Raw genomic sequence first — 20,152 nt, forward strand, 5'->3', positions numbered from 1 at the left:
ATAAATTAAGGAACTCTCAGCTAATACGGGAGGGCAGTTCTCATTATTCTGTCTATCCACAGCTGAAGAAAATGAGGTCTTGGACAGAAATAGTTCTAATTAATCTAAAGAATATTAAGAACTGATAAAATTGGTTCGTTGGGGAATGAAAGTAATTCCAATCTTCAGCTGAGATGCCACTAAAACAAATTTTAAGAGAAGACATTTAAGAGAGACTGCATTACAGAAATAGAAAGAAAAAGGCATTTCTAAGTATTGCTAGCATTGCCACAGATTAGTTCTATCCCTTTACAATATGTCAGTGTATTAAGCTATGCAGAAATATCCAAGTTGGAGTTAATGGAAAGCTTGGATACTGATAACCATGCAGCCATGGTGAGACTGAAGTCAAAAGTTATGACAAGACCTTCCTGAGAAGCCTGATACTCATTCAGTCTATGGTAGCAATGTGTTGCTGAAATCACATGACTACTATCAATATTTGTAAAATAGCTTCTGTGTATCTACATACGATGCTCTGCACACGAAGTTTGTTCCCTCATTTACACCATGAAAATAAGTGTACCAAATCAAAGGTAACAAAACTTGTGACCAGCTCCTGTGCATGGTAAGCATTTCTAAGCTTCACATAAAACCTAATCAAACCCTTTTGTTTAGCACAAAGAATAAACTGGCTAAATAGATTAAAAGGCTTGAGAGTGCAAGGGCTACACTGCTGACCGGAGTTTGAGGTGTGTGTAGGAGAAGGCCGCATAAGAGGAACTGCAAATGGTACCCTGAAGGGAGACAAAAGAAAAAAAACAACTCCTAAGCATGGAATTCACTCAGCTATAGCTGGGATTTCTGAGCAAGAACTTGAGCTGATTATGTCTTTTCCAACTAGGTTTAGTAAAACTTGGGAGTATTTGTGTTTCGTATATGTATATTCAAAATGCTCTGCTAAACCATGCAGGCAGAAGCAGGCACGCTTCACAATGTGACTAAAAGTAGCAAAAAGGGAAGAAGTTCTTAGTTGTGATTTCATAAATATACACTTCACAAAATTCTTACACAATGTAGAACTGAATGTTCTGTAGAACTGCAAAATATTTAAAATTTAAATTGATTTGAAACCTCCAAATCTTTAATAGTTCATCTACTACAAATGCTTATGTATAAGCAAAATAATGAAGTACACATGCATACTCCAACTACTGGAACATTAATTATCTTACTTACCTTTTGGCCACAAATTCATTTCTTGAGGACGTAGTTTTGATGCTGCAAACTTTTGAAAAACAATGCAGAGCCTACTGTTAAAAATATGAATCAGTCTGTCGAGAGTCTTCCTTCATCCACCCACACTGCGAACGGCCCTTGAAAGCTATCTGCCTAAGGCTCGTGGCAGGCAGCATTCACTCCTTAGCCAGGAAGAGGTACACCAAAACATACAAACTGTGTTTCTTTGCATTTTTCTTGCTTTTTTGTTTTCAGAAGGAATTCAATGCTGAAAGATACCGAGATAATGCTTTTTTTTTAAGCCAATTGTATCCAAATAATAGTCTCTAGATACTGCTCAACTAACTTAAAAAATAAAGGACAGTTTCAAGATTAATGAAAACATAAATATATCCTTAAATTTTTCATAATAGTTTGTACTCTGGAACAGAAACCTAAAATATAATAGGATGACACTCCTGAAGCCTCTAATTTTGCCCTGAAAATCATGGAGGTTTAGATGAAAATGAAGTTCTAAATAAACTGTTCGTTGAATTAAAATGTATTCAAATCTAATTTTCAGAGCACTGCAGATGTGGTAGAGCATGCATAATACAGAGTTTCCTGAAGGATACGCACACAAAACTGGCACAGCCAGAGCTACAGGCATGGTACAGACACAGCAGCTGCTTGTGCTACTGCACTCTGCTTCACAGCCATCAACAATGCAGCCATCTCAGAACCACCGTGCTAAAAATCTTTCCATCTCACTGCCTTGTCCCTATAGCGCGTGTCTTTCCAGGCTCTCTTAGATAAACGTGGTGGTGTGGGTTTTTTTTGTCTTTTTTTTTTTTTTTTTTTTTAATGTGAGCAGAAAAGAGAAGTTTCCACTAAAAATAATCTTTACTTTTGAAGCACATTTGTATCTTTTAGCACATGGCTTGGAAAAATGGAACACAGTAGTGAAAAAGACCCAACCAATAAATAAAATATTTTTAAAAATAAAATCACAGAAACAAATGCAATATGGCTTGTTAAAATGGAGAAAATGAGACATTCCAGTTTTGTATTTTGGCATTTAATAGTCCTTCCATCATCTATTTTGTTGTTGAACACTTGCTATTGAATGTCTCGACATATGGTACCAAGAGCATGGTATAGAGCATGTTAATTGTACAGAATGCTTGTGACAACGAGAGCAACATACTAAATGAAGATGGGAGAAAGAGATCTCTCAATGTGTATTTTTTAAATGCGTAATTCAATCATGGTCAGTCAAACAACACTCAAGAGCACCCTGAATTTTCTAATATAATCGACTATCTGAAAATGACAACAAAAATAAGTTTCTTGGAAACAGTGCTTTTCCAGCCAAAATTACGACTTTACAGATAAGATATATTCTCACGTCCAAATTCAATAAGCAAAAAAAAATATATAGAATATTCTATTAGAATATTTTTTTTATTAAAATACAATGAATGGGATGAAATTGGAAGTAAAAATAGAGATGCTGCAGCTAAAGAAAAAGCAAAAAGCTTAAAAAAGAATTATTAAAGTGTAAAGGAAGCATTTAATGTTGTAGTATGACTGTGTTTCTTTTAAATAACTGTGCAGAAAGTGAGCTGAGGTAGTTTTTGAATCCTTGATGTGTCAGTTTGAACATCAAGGCTATCACCATCCATAGAAAATACACTTATGCCCTGGTTATGCTTGTGTTGTTTGTATGTTAGCACAGATAAAGGGGAAAGGCATTAAGTGAAGAATCCATGGTAAAATTCAAGTTATATTAAAGGACGGTAAGAAAAGTGTACAGGAAAACAACACAAGGATTACTGTGTGATATACTTCTTCCTTCTTAAACCACCGTCTGTAAAGGCTTCTGTTGTACAGTCCTAAAAATACAGTGATTTTAAGAGTCCCAAAGAACAAATGATGGCAGGACAACTCTAATTCAGAAAGTAACCTAGAATTTAAGTTTGAGTAGTATTGTATAAAAGCATAAAAACATCTCCGAGCAGCAATTTTCTGTATCTCAATGACAGAATCATTACTGAGATGTGGGGCAAAGGCTTCCTTTACATCTGAAGCCAGGTGCTGTGTTACAGTCTTTCAGCAGCAGCTGATCTGTTTCCCTCCTAACTTCATCTATACTGCAGATATGTACACAAATTTCATAGAAGCCTTCTCTAATTAAGACACTCCCTTCAAGTATTTACAGCTTTGGCAAAATGTATCCTGTCCTACAAAAAGACTTATGTCCGGGAGTCAGCTCACAATTGATTTTCAGAAGAAAAAGCATTTCAGAAGAGCATTTAGTCATTTTTAGTGGTGAGGTTAGAGGAGAGAATTTTTTTTCACTGTAATAAATTATTACAACTCCTGTGCCGAGAGTGTTTCCATTACTATGAGTTCCAAATTTAACTTGAGCCGTGTCGGGGAAGCCTGCTCTACTTTCAAGGACAAGTCTTTGCTGACCTCATAGAAAAATATTCCAAGTTCACATGTGCTCCATTTCTTATGAAATTTACTATGCCTGCAATAAGAATATGAGAACTACCACACCACCTCATTCTAGGGGTCAACACAACTCAGTACCCTCTTTCTGGTGTTGAGAAACAAATGCTTAGGGAATAAATACAACATGGAGCATTACCTGTCCTCTGGTACACACTTCCTGCCTCTTGCCATCTTCAGTTCACGAGCTTTGCATGCACATGATTAATAGCTACAGCAGGTACATCAATCGAATCTCTTTTTATCTATCATTTATACTCCAGACTTCCACATGATGTTACCTCAATTATGAAATATTCAGCTCTGATACACTTAAGTATGTACGTTTATTCATTTTAAACCTGCTGTCTGAAGTTCTTCCTGTCACAATTTTTGAACTATACAGTGAATAGCTGTCTCTTTGGCTTTTTTTCTTTGTGCCATTCATTCTGTGTACCTCCACCACAAGTTATTTCCTAGTTAAGGTGAAACATTCTAGTCTATTTAATCTCTCTTTGTGTGGAAGCAGTACCAAATCTTCTGCATATGAAGAAGCTAGTAAATCCCCCTAACTGCTGCTGATCTGTTTGTTCCAACAAGCAACATTTATCCATTTATAACTTGGTTTCAGAACAAATCAGAGAAAAGAAACATTTCTTCAGAGAGCTCCATTAAAGAGAAATGCATTTGATTTAAAACCTCCTCATTGCACAGAAGATGACCAGTCACAGATCCCACAAGCACAGGAGTTTCCTGGACACATTTAGGGAGAGGCCCTAGGCTACGGCACTTCAGGCAGTGCCAGCAGAGAAGGGATGAGCCCATGGCAGGGAGGCAACAACCCACTCCTCGCAGCAACGCCTCCCAGGCCAGGCTCAGTACTGGGGCTGCACAGCCTCTGCTTCCACAGCAACTTCTTCAGCTCCTTGATCGGCTCAGCAATTTCTGACTTGCAGGCTACTGCGGAGCGCTGCTACAGTAAACAGAAGAAAATTCTTTTGTAGAATTTGGAAACCGTATGAGGAGAGCAGACAAGTTTCTCCTGCACGTAGCTAATATTGGTAGGTAAAATTGACTTAGACCTTTAAAGAGGTTAGAGAAGACTCCTTTGAGGCAAGCTGTAAAAAATAAGTAGCTGAAAGTTACTAAGTGCTTAAGAAAGGTAGATATTTTTGTGACATTCTGCTTTGCCACAGACTGCAAAGGTTTTGCTTCAGATGGATTAAGCATTGCTATAGGTTTATGAGCCATTAAGCCTAAAGAGCCGTAGAAAAATGCATGCAACACGAGCAATTTTTGCTACAAACTGCCAAGGACACTTGTATGTTGAGAAAATTGTTTTCTTAAAGTGTAATAAAGAAGATCTGACAAGTGGTTTTCTCTCAAATAATCAGTATGCCTAAACAGCAAGCCCCTTGTGAAACATTTACAGGAAAACACTTGGGGACTTGTTCATACAGTTGTGGGTAAAAATCATCAACTGCTAGACAGCTTCCTTCAAGTGAAGACACTGTCAAATTTTACATCCACAGACTTAACACTGTATTTATCAGGTCTCCAACCTACAGTACAGCTTATGTCTTCAGTGAGATAAATGATCAGAGCTCTTCAAGAATTACTTTCTTCATCTTCGGAGGACTGGCTCTCAGTCATTGAGATTGAGTGACAACTTCTAATACTCTCATAATTCTTTCCCCAAAGATGTATTTTATGTGAGGAGAAACTAGGTACAACAAGGCAGTGACAAAGACTTCTGTAAGACTTCTTCTGTGTTCTACCATGGACAAATGGAATTCAGTGTTCATCCAAGAGTTTCTGACACAGACCTGTTAAACTCCTGGATTAATATTTTGGTTGTCTTTCTAATACAGTTACACTGAGGGTGAATAACATTTGCTTCTCACAGCTTTTACAAAAGCAAAAAAAAAAAAAAATTCTGCAGTACATAGGTATGACAACAACTTCGGGTCTCCTGTCTGAAGTTACCTATTTTTTCCTTTTTTGACTTATATCCCATCTTTTCATTAAAGTCAGCTAATCTGAAGGAGATATGAAACACAGTTCGGATGCAATGTCAGTTTGCCTAGAAGGAAGGAAATTATTCACGATCTCTTAGATCTTGTTCATCTCAAAGAATCTCTTAAGATGTTCCTAAAACAAATGCGTATCAGTGAATGTGTGTGGCAGCAGTTACTGAAGTGCATGGAAAGTTTAAAAGCATCCTCCTTTTTGTACAGACAAGTATTTTATAAACTGTGTGTCTACATATAGGCTACAGCTGAAAGGAACATCTCATAAAGTGACCAAAAGAGCTAAAACTTGGCAATGTCTACACCTAGATTTTCTGCTTGAAGTAGGTGGAGGTATAAACCTAATCCTCTAACGACCTGATGGTTCATGCTTCAGAGATGCATCTGAAGTAACTTACAGTTAGAAGAAATTTAGTAGTAACGAACCCAGGAGGAATTTCAGGAGGCCATATTGAATGCTATCTAGCCCATTTTTCTTCTCCATCCTCACTGCTCAGAAGGAGCGGAAGAAAGAGGGCAGCCTTCAGTCCACTCCTAAGCAAGGAACAAACTGAACTGCTCAACTTTCTGTCTTTACTTGAGCACCAGCTTGAGGAATTCTGCCTTGCTACAAAGCCTCAAGGATCTCCCCACAAGATCATGACCTTGCTAGCATCTTAGGCTGTTCCACTGCATTTTACCTCAGCCCAAAATAGTTTGAAGAACATCTGCACCATCACGGAAGAACAACCAGTCTACTTCCTCCAATTATGCTGCCTATCTGCAGCTGGGCTGTGTAGGACCATTCATGGAAAGACACCTATAGTCTTCTCGTGTAGATAAAGCTCCCCTTATGTAATACAGAATTTTAATTATCTTTTCCGTGTTACTTGAATGGTAGGCAGGGCTGGAGTGCATGCATCATCTAAGCTAAATCATAGTCTTGAATGCTCATACCAACGTGAAGTTACCTATATAGCAATCATACTAAGTTCTACCTGGTTTTTGGTTGTATTAACTGTGCTGATTCTAAACTACCAGAAAGCACTCCTTTTTCGCAGAAGAAAGGAAAAAAATTGCCCTTCCAGTTCTCTAGACATATATAACATCAGATATACAGAGACTGTAATCTGCACAGCTCTCCCTGACATTCTCAGAAATAGATTCCAGTTTCTTTACCATCCTGACATTTAGAATTATTTTCTAACTATCCAAACAATCTCATCTGCTACAAAGTGAACTAGTTCTTCCTCATCAGCCTCCAAAAAACAATCTCTAATAATTTGTATATTCTGTAGGCAATTTTTACTTTCTCTTTTCCGCTGTTGTTCTCTAAATGAAATAACATGTCACACACCGCACTTTGTCTTCTCTTGCTGTTCTCCTACACACCTCCGTATCTTAAAGTTTTGTTTCCAAAACTGGCTGTTGTATACAGCAACATCAGCTTATGCAATGAATAAAGAATAGCAGTGAACTCTCAAATGAGCTTTCCAGTTGAGCTTCTAATCAACTTTTTGTTGAAATTCAACTTTTCTGTAATTAACTACAAAATGAGATTTAAGTGTAATGTTGTTGCATGCTTCCTCCTCCCACAGTGACTCAGTAACTCCACATTTTGTTTATTTGATAGGTTTGCTTTTTTTTTTCTTAAGCAGCATTTCTATTTTCGTTGACAGAATAAGATACATACAAATAGAAAGAGAGGTTCAGTCTCCTAATTTGGGCAGCAGAGCCTTCATTACCCATGATGACAGAATTGAAAGCAGATCAGGTTTACAGAGTCCAGCCAGCTCTAGCTGGGAAATCAATTGGAGAGAAAAAAAAAAAAAAAAAAAAAAAAAAACCTACCCTGATAATTAAGCACACATGATATAAATCAGACACTAATCCAAAAACCCTACAATGCTATCAGTACAGAGACTCATTTCAATGTAAAGCCACACTTTAAGCCCTACAGAAAAAGACTCCATTTGACAGCTTTCTGCAATAACAAAAGAGAAATTCTGTCTGTGATAGAGCTAAAAGTGACAAACAAGGGAGGTGCCAATACAGTTTAGAAAACTGTAACAAACAGCTAAGTCTCACAAGAGATGGACACTATTCAAAATGTATTTTACACGATGTATCAAACCATCCTAATAGAAAAACACAAACTTTTTTTGATACTGTGCTCTAGGCATATTATATTGTATTTCTACCTTGACTGCAAGTCTATCTGCTCTTAATGTGAGCTCCTGTTAAAAGTATACGCTAATCAAGTATTTATATGCTAATTAATCTAGAATCTCTTGCACTTTCTTTGTTAAACTACTTTATTAGTGTCATACATTATTAATGTACTCCAAACCTTTCAAGTGACAGAGGCCTTCACAGAGAGAGCACCAGATTTTTTTATGTAAATCTGATGTTGGTATCTGATATGAGATTACAAAGAAAAGAGGCAGTTGATCTACAGTCAGAGTGAATAAGCACCAAAGAAATCCTAAACTGTAGATATTAAACTATTAAAGAGGATGAACTAAATGTTATTTTGTTATTTAACCACTGCAGGTGAAAATTTTAGCCAAATACTCTAAAGCTTTAAAATAAACTTTATTTTATTTCAGAAAAGGTTAAAACATCTCTTTGACTGACAGTCATTCTTCAGCCCCATATTGTCCTTTTGCATTTCTCTTGCACCATGAAAGATTCAGAAACCATGGCACCTTAAAGTCGGCTACAAAAGGCTGGGCTGAACAATACAGCTTTACATGTTGGATTACTTCTTTGTATTTGAAGACTCATTCACACAATTACAACATTTTGCAAGAACTTTTAATAGGCACTCAGTATTAAAACTGCAAGAATGTCAATTTGGAAAGACAAAACCAAGTATATATAGTCCTATCATCAGGCAGAAAAAAGTAGACTTTTCTTGCATTATTTCCTGTCATACAATAGAAATGTCATAACAGTCCTTGAGAACTAATGGAAGTTTTTTGACTGTATCCAATCTTTCAAAGTCAGTGATAAAAAGGGGTACTTTGCAGTCACTTACGCTTCTGTCATAAGCAACAGAAATCCATTTATTTTATTTTATGGGTTATAATAATATATTGAAATCTTCATGTAAGCTATGTTCAGGGAAGGAAACTGGAAGATTTCATCACTTTCTGTAAATGGCATGGAAAATCATCATTCTACACCAAATGTAACGAAAGTAACTTTCTGAAGGTAATCTCCACAGGTGCAAAACCAAAACTGTGTGCAGCACGTAAGCCTACTTGCAGCTCAAAACAACACATACAATTATCAAAGGGAAAATAAAACACCTCAAAGACAAACTTTGGTTGAAAATGAAGTCCTTCAATTTTGACACTTAAAACTTAGTAAATTATCTAAAAATTACTTCTTTTATTCATTCTGTGAATCTCAAGCAACAATTCTACTTGTCCCCTGTACTTCTATCATTTCGGAAGCATAAATTATCATATATTAAATATACTACATAAAAATTTCCCAATAATGCATGTATGCATGCATAATGCCATTTATCTGAATCAGTGTGACAGAACATTCTGCATCCACTTCAATTACTAAAAATCGCCTGTAACTGAAACAAGATGTCAAATATGCCTTATTTGCTACTACTTCCCAAACACTGCTAAAAAACGTGCCCTGCTGCCGTACAGGCTCCAACATGTTAGGACTCACTGAGGAATGCACTATTATTCCTGTTAAAAAGACGTGATTTTTTCCTTTCCTTTCCTTCCCTCCACAACAGGTGGTACACTTGGGCACACTAGCAAGAACATTTTCAGCCAGTACTAAAATTAACTGAATAGAATAAACAAGAGTTTTATAAAATTCAAGTCTGGCTCAGAGCTCATGAGATTGAATTTTATTTTAGAGGAAGATGCCACACAGATGAAGACCACTAGTCTTGCCATGGGGTAAAAAAATAGATCATCCATATACTTGAATCAAAATAAGTAGTGGAAAAAGGAATGAGTATCAGCTGTATGTAATCAGGTACAAAGAAAAAAAAAATCTTAACATTAAGATAACTGACAATAACATAATTATCCAGTAATCTCCTGGTGGCTCCTACTTCAACAAAGAGGGGTGACGATGTACATATAGGTCTTCCACAGAAATACTTGGATGTACAATCTGTTTCCTCTGGTGATTGCTCTTTGTACCCTTTACTGTATGTGCTCGCTGGATGTTAGCTCATGATCAGAAGTAGATAGAAAACATGGTTTTAATATGCGTCTGTATTAAAGTCTAACAACTTGGCAAGCATGTTATCACTAAAGCAGTAAGTGTACATCATACTACTGATATAATTACAAAACTACTCACAATGATATCATGAAGAAGCTTTTCTTTGCTTAGCAATAAGAGCCAGATACTCACAAAGAAGGGTCTTGGACCAGATCTTTAAGGTTTATCCCACTACGATCCTCGGCAAGGTTCCTGAAGCAACTGTCACTCACTAAAAAAAAAAGAAATAAAATTAAAAAACAAAACAAAACAGAGAAACAAAAGAGGTGGAAATTTAAGAATGAAATGTGGTTCTGTTGATTAACTAATAATCTTTTTGTGTGTTGGGTGTAATTTGACACTCACATAGGAAGACTGATTTTCAGCAACATTTCACCTAATTTTAAGGTAAGTCAACTGAATGGGAAGTGATAAACAATATATCACAGATTACACAGCAATAAGCAGCTTCAAGCTAGTGTCCTTAATACTTCTACATTTGCATGTACAGGAAGTCTCAAATGCAACCCTGGATGCACAATATACACAGATACCGACACACTTAACAGGAGAATCCTTAATCATGCATGGTTCTGTATTCTTTAGCTAATCAGAAACAGTAAGTTGCTATGTGTTTAACATTGTAGATTACAATTGTTCATGGGTTAGATGTTTAATACAAGCAATTGCCAAAACAAACAGTTAAGAGCAAAAATGTATCCAAATGGCTTATAGTCAACTTACAAAGTTCCTATGAAACAGCCTTGTTTACTGCAACAATTAAAGAAACTGCAACACAGTAAATTTCACAAAAGCCTAAAAGAGTATTGGTGTGTTTTTGTTTTCTTCACTACATAAAAAAAAATGACATGATTCACCCCTGAAACTCCAAATCCTTTCTCTTTGCTAATTGTATTAGCACAGGTACTCCATTCACACAAGGGCTCATTTCTCTCAATGTGACAGTCAATTTGAGAGGCTGAAAGAAAGTACTGGTACAAATGCTCTAATAAATCAGCATTAGTTCAAAGGAGTTATAGTTATTTCTGACTACATTGAACTTTCTGAAGAACACAGAGGTTGTGATACAGCACAATCAGTGTAAAGATCAATTTGCCATAATTAGCAAGGTAATCTGACAGACCAAGGGAAGTTCATGAAGAAATGCACTACTGCTCACTTTCCAATGCAGAACACAGCCTCTCTTACAGTTGACGAAAGGGAATGCATTTCAAATCATCTGCAAAAAGCACGTGTTCCTACTTCTAATTGCGATACTCTCTCCAATTTACATCTATGAGTATTCATGTGCATTATCAACACCGAAAAAATGCACGTCGTTCCCAAAATATGCTCTTTATTTGCAAAGAGTACGATGCACACCGTGACAGCCCCACCAACCCACTACAAAACTGCAAAGCACTTGTACCAGCCAACCCTCAGCTTGTACCCTCACTGCTGACGCGCCTCAGGAGCCTGAAGTCTGTCAGCCTGCTGGGAAAGGCCTGTTGGAGGACAGAGCTCCTGAAGAAAGGGCTGGGGCAGCAGGGGTTCTCTCACACAGCCTGACAGCTAACAGTACACGACAATAATAACAGACATACTTGTAAAGTGTTGATAACATTCAAGTTTACCCGCTTGGCACCTCAATGCTGTAATGGCCAGCAATCCCAGAAAGGCCAGCAGGACACCCCCCCCAAGGCCGCTGAGGAGGCGCTGAGGTAATTGCCTCTCAGCCTCAGGCTTACAGCAGCTGCTCGTGCCAACAAAGTTCAGGACTTCTGGCTTCTTCCTCTAGAGACAACTTACTCGTTATCACTGCACTAAACTGAAATTTAACTGCAGTGCTAGCAGTAGCTACTTACCTTGCCAGGGAAGATCCCCATGAACATCCTGGGCCTTCAGAAATGTTTAATTCCCATGCCCACTACTTCGTGGAACCCAAGAGTCTCGAATATGAAGTCTCAAACTGCTGAGCTAAAGGAGCAAGTCAGGGAGCAGTAGACTTGCAAACAACCTATACTCTAGATTTTATGGAAGAAAAAAAAAAACACATCTAAGGGGATTAGTCTGTATTTGTCTCTTGTCAAGTTCAGCAATGAGACAGGAAGCAGAACATCCTGCCTACTGACTGGTCCTAAATCTTACACTAGTAGTGTACTAACATGTCTCCTATGCCAACACTACACAGCATGAACAGCAACGATAGCCGATCATGTTTTGGTCACTACTGACAGATCAAACATTTCTAACACATTAAATAAAAGGCCAACAGCATCCTGGCTTGTATCAGAAACAGTATGGCCAGCAGGACTAGGGAAGCAATTGTTCCCCTGTACTGGGCTCTGGTGAGGCCACACCTCGAGTACTGTGTTCAGTTTTGGGCCCCTCGCTACAAGAAGGACATGGAGGTGCTTGAGAGAGTCCAGAGAAGGGCAACGAAGCTGGTGAGGGGTCTGGAGAACAAGTCTTACGAGGAGCGGCTGAGGGAGCTGGGATTGTTCAGCCTGGAGAGCAGGAGGCTCAGGGGCGACCTTATCACACTCTACAGGTACCTTAAAGGAGGCTGTAGCGAGGTGGGGGTTGGTCTATTCTCCCACGTGCCTGGTGACAGGATGAGGGGGAATGGGCTAAAGTTGTGCCAGGGGAGGTTTAGGTTGGATATTAGGAAGAACTTCTTCACTGAAAGGGTTGTTACTCATTGGAATGGGCTACCCAGGGAAGTGGTTGAGTCACCATCCCTGGAGGCATTTAAAAGACGTTTAGATGTAGAGCTTAGTGATATGGTTTAGTGGAGGAATTGTTAGTGTTAGGTCAGAGGTTGGACTCAGTGATCTTGGAGGTCTCTTCCACCCTACATGATTCTGTGATTCTGTGAAATATTTGATCTAAACGTGATGCATTTTTCTACTGTCTCCTCCAAATCTCCCTATTGAAAGTAATCACAACTACAACTGAAGATGCTATCACAATTATTCTAAAACTTTTTTTAAAAAGGAAAATAAAAAATAACGATATAAAAGTATTTCATCAGTAAAACTGTCTGTTATTTGTCTGCATATAATTCAAGCAGTTCATAAAACAAGATGTGTTTGAAATAAATGTTTAAAATGGAGGCCCAGATTTGCCAGAAGCTTTGTCTTACTCGTCTAAACTCAACCCTAATATTATAATGCCATTTTTATGAATCAAGTTGAAAACCTCAAAGCCTTCCTCTAGTTAGCAAAATATGCATTACCAGCATTTGCTAAAAAGACTAGCTCAAGTCAAATATCTGCACGCTTTGAAAAAGGCCTCAACTCTATCTCCTCGTTTTGTAGTAGTCAGAATATTGAGAAGCTGCAAATTTGCAAGCAAGCCTCTTTTTAGCCTAGTGTTGTAGCCAGAATCAGAAAACACTGATGCCTCAGATAAATATTAAAAATCTCAAACCCACTTTTAAGAATCAAGAAGCTCCAACAGTTTGGTTAATATATACCAAAAAAAACAACCCGCACCTGAAAACTAACATTTGAGTATAATTGCCAGTTAAATCACTAGCATTGGTAGCAACAGGGGAGTTTCCAGTGAAAGGAAATAATTCAGTGGAACAACGTTGGACTAACAGCTCTCACAGGAACACTTCAGAGTACTTCACCGACCTGCGTACAAGCACAGTCACGCTCCCTCACATCCTTGCAAACTCTAGCAAGGGAAAAAAACAAGTGTTCACAGTAAACAAAGGATTGAAACAATAAAACAGAACTCTTAATGCATTTCTCACTGCCTAGCAAACTGTAAATCAACAATGGATCTTTTTTAAAAGGGGGTATACTCTGAAATATTGAATTGAAATGCAAGCCTTTTATTTTAAACAGGACTTTAACTGAAACTGTGTTTGATGGTATGGCACAAAGGTCAGAATGATCTGGCATGATCAATGGTGCTTTCAGGTCTAGGAGAAGAAAAGGCAAAAGGAAACTGCATCACTGCCACAAATTGTACTACAAACACAAATGACATGCCCAGCTTCTTGTGTTTAAAGTGCAATCAGAGAGACTTTTCAATAGGAGATTTGCATGAATGTGCGCACAGCCCATCACAGGATTTTACTGTCTTCTTCCAAAGCTTAATGTGTGGTGGGTTTTTAAAACCCCAGAAGTTTATAAAAGTTGTTATTTTAAGCAGTGTTGAGTGCACATTTTACATAGAGATACAGAATTGCTAGCTGTTCCCCTCTGAACACACATACACATGCTACGTGGCTTAGCTTCTGATCTGTATTACAGCCCCACCCCCCATACTTTCTTACAGACAAGGAGAAATGAGAATTAGTAAAAGCTCCCTAAAATGCATGGAGCACATACAATGCATATCATAGGCATAGACTGATTTGTCTCCTACCATGGAAAAACATGGTCTGAAAAACACACTAAGGAGAGGTCAGTAAACTTCCATGCAACAATTTGACTTCAAAGTGACTTGTTAAAGGTACCAAAAGGAATGAAGAGGTTTTAGCTATAGCTCCAGTTCTCCCAACTTCCCTCCTAAATTCACCTCCTGGTTTCCATTGCTGAGGTTCAGTTTCTGACCACAGTCCAGTCTTATGCCTAGGAGTAATGCAAATGAGAAGCCAGTACGGGAATTTAGTTCTCACCTGGTAATTACACTATGTACAAAATCCTGTATGAAAAGGTTAAAAACACCATTCATACTCTAATGTGCAAAAAAAAACAGTTTACAATGGTTGTGAGACCTTCCCACTTGACATTTGTGAACTTCTAAATATGCCCATATCATTTTTAACCTTTTCTTTCCTTAAAGGTTTTAAATGAAACCATATTGAGGGAAAATGAATTATTAGCCTGATGATTTTCAAAGTAGAAAAATACTGTTAACTCTAAGGGTAAACTAATATTTTCTCCAAGTGGAGGCAGGATATAAGTTGTTGTGAACTTCACCCAATTTTTTTCCCCATGTCCAACGATTTTAAAATAATATAGCCCTTTAAAACTTAACCCACACAGCATCCTCCCAATAAATGAAAGAGCCCTCTTTAGAGCAAAGCGCTTCCATTGCTACAGCTGTCGGTGGTCATTTTCATATCACATGCTTTAGAAAAAATACAACTGTTACCTCAAAAAATGAAGGGCTATCTTATAGTAAAGAAAATTCATTACAATGTTTGCTTCCCCTGATACCAAAAGACATAGTTCTAGAAAACTCAGAAGTATTATAATCTTCCAGATTTCTCTCTTGGTTTTCACAAATCAGAACTGTTTTTAGACTAGTTGTGGCTACCTCTTGATAAAAATCATCCTGACAATGAAAATACTACACTCAAAAGGATAATAATTGATAATTGTGATGTACTATTACTTCTGAAAATACATAGATCATTACAACATTTAATAGTATACATTGAAGTATAACATATCAATTTCTTACATTTTTGTCTTTTAGTGATAAGATATCGTAGTGATAAGTTCAGTTCTTTTATGCAGGACTTCATCTGTCTGTAGCAATCTGTCTGTAGCAGTATTGATTTTTTTGGCAGATTTTCTGTAACAGAACTCTCTCCTTTACTCTTCTGTTTATACGATCATTTATATGTATAGTTTTTTTTTTTTTTTTTTTTTTTTTAATACTGAACTCATTCAGCAGCTGAGAAATACAATAAATATTCAATACATTTGGGGTGCCATGGAAATTACTGGTCTGGCACAGCATTGTATTCTAGTCTGGTTTTGCTTGCAATAAAACATTCAGAAGTCTCATTTCAGATTTAGGTTATTTGAACGGGATTCAAATAATTTGCTTTTAGAGGCCTATCACACACAGTGTAGCAAGCACCCACTTTTACCTATCATAGTTGCACATATGGTAGACTTCAAAACAACAAAGTGCTAACAACAAAGACTGCTAAAGAAGCCTAGGTTTTAGGATGTGAAAAGGTAACTTTTTTCTCAGACCTCAGAACATCTCTTTTTAAAAGCCTGGTCTCCTGCAGACACAGAATTGCTGTCCTATAAGCAGACTTTATGAATGTAAAGATGGATGCTCTTGCCATTGAAATGCTTTTTCAGGCATCTTGCCTGTCCCACAATCAGTAACATCGGAGATGAATATCCTGCTTGAACCCTCTTTCTCTGCTACTGCCATTCTTTTTTCGAGTGACTGCATGTCAGCCAGAAAACAGATAAAACAGATGGCACATTACAGAAATTTTGTAGCACCTTCACCAGATCTATTGCCAAAGACAGCCAATTAATTATACGAGCAGCACTTTTACTACTTGCATATCTGCACACAAATCTTTGTGACGTTTTTACAGAATGAAAAGAACTGCTAGTCTGTACGCAAATTGCAAATGCTTGGAACTGCTAAGAAAATATGTTGTCTGTGAGTAGCAGAAATAATGCAGCCTGGTTCCCTAAGAACTCGCTATCTGCTGGTGGGAATCTTTATCATACAAAACAACACAAAAATCTGATGGGAAAACAAAGGGAGATAAATGCTGCTTCTGTAAGCTATCAAACGGACCTTGCAGATGAAAGACATTGCACTGCTGAGATTCACCTGTTTGAAATAAAAAAGCAACCCAGTAACTTCCACTTAGTAGTAATGCTCATTTTCACTGGGCATTCAGAACTAGCTATAATATCAAGACTAGATGTAATTTCAACTCATGTATTACAATTCACTCCCAAATAAAAGTTCTCAACAGACAAGAGCAAGAACACGCTTATTTTAACCTGGTTAATTCCATTCACCAAAATCCACCCAACGCAAGTGTTCTCTGCCCCATCAGCAAACCCCAACACAATACATCCATCCATATCCTCTCTGACCAGATAGAGGTTGGCACAGCAGACAAACTATTTATCAGCTGTCATTTCACAGACCTGAAATACAGAAGGACTGTAAGGAGTAGTGGGACTCCCTGCATACGTCTGGCATTTACACATGATGAATGCATCTGTCATCTGCTTTGTTTTTCATAGTTTTGAGACACACTGAAATATAGGGAACTTCAAAGTATAACTACATTAAGTAAAAGTATTTTTTCAAGAACACATCCTTAAGGATATCCCATAGCGAGCTCTTCAAGCTACACTTCATCGGATCACAGAGCAGAGCAAGTCTTCTTTCCCTGCCCTTCAGATGAAATACTACAAAATGCCAAAGATTGACAAAGATTGACAAAGAACTACTACTATAAAAAAGGAGATCATCTACGAGTAAAACAACAAGAGAAATGTTCAGATGACCTAGTGAAAAATGGGGTGATCATAAACCAGGAATACATTTAGACACGAAAAAAAGGGAATGTGAATCGATACAGATTTTTTTTTAACAGAAAAACATAAGGAAGCAGTAACATCACCTGTAAGCCAAATTAAAGGAGGGCTACTACAATGATGAAGAAAAGAAGGACTTCTTAAAGGAGATGAAACGAGCCTTCTTGATTAGGTTCACAAAATGAAACCATGATATGGTTGAAGCTGATGTGTTTATATAAATACATCAGCAAAATAAAAACAGAAGGAGAAGTGATAAAGGACAGTGTTGCACGGGAAAAAAAAATAGAACATTTTAAGAAATAAAACAAATGTTCCATGAGATAGGGGGATGAAACGTCATGAATAATCTTTCTCTAAGAACAGTGAGGGCAAGGAAACTGCACAAACTGGTGCCCAACAGACTCAGGAATAGCTTAGATGACAGGAATTGTTCTTCAACATGAGCCGAGTCACACCATGGTTGCTAATGCTTGAAAATTTATGTTGAAGCTTCTCTGAAGACTATGAAACTCTAAGACCCCTCCTCTCCCTGCCAAGGTTTCTCACATTTTCTAACAGCAATTAAATGAGCCATTTTTTCTGTGTATCCATTAGTCTAGTAGATTATAGCTCTTTTGAATGATTTATCATTTAAATTTCACAATATTTGTGTGGCCTTAGGCTTTAAATTTTGTCTTGGGTTTTAATCTAATATTCATTTCATGTCTAACAAGCCTGAGCTTTAACTCAACCACGCTATCTTCTCTACAGTAATGAGGTGAATTTCAGAAGGAAAACCTCAAGCCATCAAGGACATTCGAATCTTTGGAGATGTCATGTTATCAATACCTCTAATTGTTTCCATCCAATAAAAATGTAAATTCCTTGCAGCTATGAGCATTAAATTTGTGATGGAATGCTTCCTTTTGGACCCCATTACTTTTCACTGGAAGTAAGTTTTTTTCAGCAACCACTTCCAATATGAAGTTTTTGCTGCACCTTCCTTGGCTGTAAACCGCAAAAAATTCTAGAATAGGGAAGAAAAGGAAGTCAGCACATGGAAGAGAGGGCAAGAGAAGACTTAAAAACAAACAACCACACTAAAGAAAGAAAAACACCTAAGTCCTTTTGAGGAATAACATCTCCTTTTGGACTTCTCTGACATCATTAATTCTATCCCAGGCTGCAACAGCTGTACTTAGAGCAGATGACAGGAACAGTTCCTTTAAATGGCGGTCCTCACAGGGAGGTCTTCTTGATTTTCAGCTTTACTTATTTCTTTAAAAGACGTCTGAGAGTTTTTTCATTACTCTAAAAACCACAAAATTCTTATCCCTAATCTTAGTTTTCTTGTGTTTTATTTAGATTGGGAAAAGATGTTTATTTTCTTACTTAACAACATCTGAAGCAATTCACAGCATTTATACAGGCACTGTTACACAGCTTACATGGATTCTTGGTTGCAACGTGCCCTAATCAAGTCTATAATCAATGTCAGCTAGATGCACTTTCAAATACAATAAAGTATGCCTGTGCTAACACATTGCACATCATTGTGCCAGCTTAAGAAACACAATCATTACAAGAAAAACTCAACTTCAATTTCAGAATGACACATTCTATCTCCAAACACTGCGTTTCTTACATAAACCCCTCCCATGACCTCTCCATTTCTTCTGTCCCCAAAACACTGACAGCTTCTTAGACCTGTGAGCTCAAGCTTACACAATCAGTGATATGATTTAAGAAGCCACACTTCACGTTATGGCATACAACAACGTGGCTTTGCATTGCTGCACAGGTGAAGGCAAACAGACCTGCTGGCACTTTGATAATCCTCGCTCCCCAGGGCCTCAGTGTCCAGTCTTCCCTTCCACTCATTTCCAAATTAATGCAAGTCCTAGAGCTTGTTTAAAAAGCAACTATCACCATATAGTTTTCTTTATGTACTTTAAAACAATGATTTTAAAAGACAAATAATGAATTGCATAAAAAATATGACTTTAGTTTAAAATGCTCTTGCTTTAATTGCAGGTCTTCAGCTTGTTACATGAGACAGGGAATAGGAGTGCCTTCTAGCACTGCACAACCCTCTTCTTCCTAGGGCCCAGAAAGCATTAATTCCAAGTTTCTTCCTGGGCACATTCCTCCACGCTTTTAAGCTCCTAACTTTCTATTTGTTCTGTATTCTTTCTAAGCTGCTGTATTTTAGTCATGCTCAAAATTGCATTTCTTATTAGTTACAATGAAATTAGAATCACTAATGCAATAAGCAGTCAAGATTATTCCTCCCATTTGTTTTTGCTACCTCAACATGATTTTTTGTCATCGTCATGCTGCACATTTACCTAACTTACTTAGTCTCCTTTCAGTGACTCACAGTCTTTGCTTTTCCTAAACACATTTTTGCAATGTACAAATGTTGTCTTCTTACTGCTGGCCCTGTCTTGTGTAATGTTAATAAATACAACAACATTTTTTTTCCCCTTGAACAGAAAATTATATTCTCTGGAGATAATCTTGTCTAATATTTGACTGCTTACACTTAGCCATTAGTTCCCTCTCTTGGCCAATTCCAAACCTTTAACAATATTTCACTCTCAGCCTACAGCAAGCAATAAAACGGGAAAAGTCTTTAAAGCCTATACAGCCTGTCAGCACTAATATGCTGCCTTACAGGGGCAATGAATCAAATCAATCAGCTGTCAGGACCACAGCACATTTTGGCATCTGCAGGACAATAACACGCCATGGAAACACTCGCTCCTCTCCTCTCTGTTTAAATTTCCTGCAGCTCAAGAGAAACCCAGCAGCCTCCCATTAGTACATGGAGCAGGGCATGAAGGAGCATGCCACGGGTCCCCCCTCACCAACTCTGTCCGACATACCCATGCAAGGCAGCAGCCCCGGAGAGGCAATGAGACGGGCACAGCCCTGCTT

At 37.7% G+C, this 20,152-nt stretch overlaps 1 protein-coding gene across 23 annotated transcripts in view; it reads right to left on the reverse strand.

Annotated features, from left to right (window-relative positions):
* The window catches only part of GPHN (gephyrin), a 333,615-nt gene that overhangs the window by 190,876 nt on the left and 122,587 nt on the right, over positions 1–20,152 (reverse strand). For 22 of the 23 annotated variants that reach the window (XR_005820015.1, XM_040557299.1, XM_040557318.1 and 19 more), the window contains one exon: positions 10,104–10,182. Coding sequence is in view for 22 of the 23 variants with exons in the window: in XM_040557299.1 (XP_040413233.1) it covers positions 10,104–10,182 (79 nt within the window). In the remaining variant the exon portion in view is untranslated. Of the gene's footprint in view, positions 1–10,049; positions 10,076–10,103; positions 10,183–20,152 lie in introns of those variants that run through there. The other variant, XM_040557308.1, reaches the window with a different exon arrangement.

The sequence above is a fragment of the Cygnus olor genome, chromosome 5 (assembly GCF_009769625.2).
Source record: "Cygnus olor isolate bCygOlo1 chromosome 5, bCygOlo1.pri.v2, whole genome shotgun sequence".
Classification (NCBI taxonomy): domain Eukaryota; kingdom Metazoa; phylum Chordata; class Aves; order Anseriformes; family Anatidae; genus Cygnus; species Cygnus olor.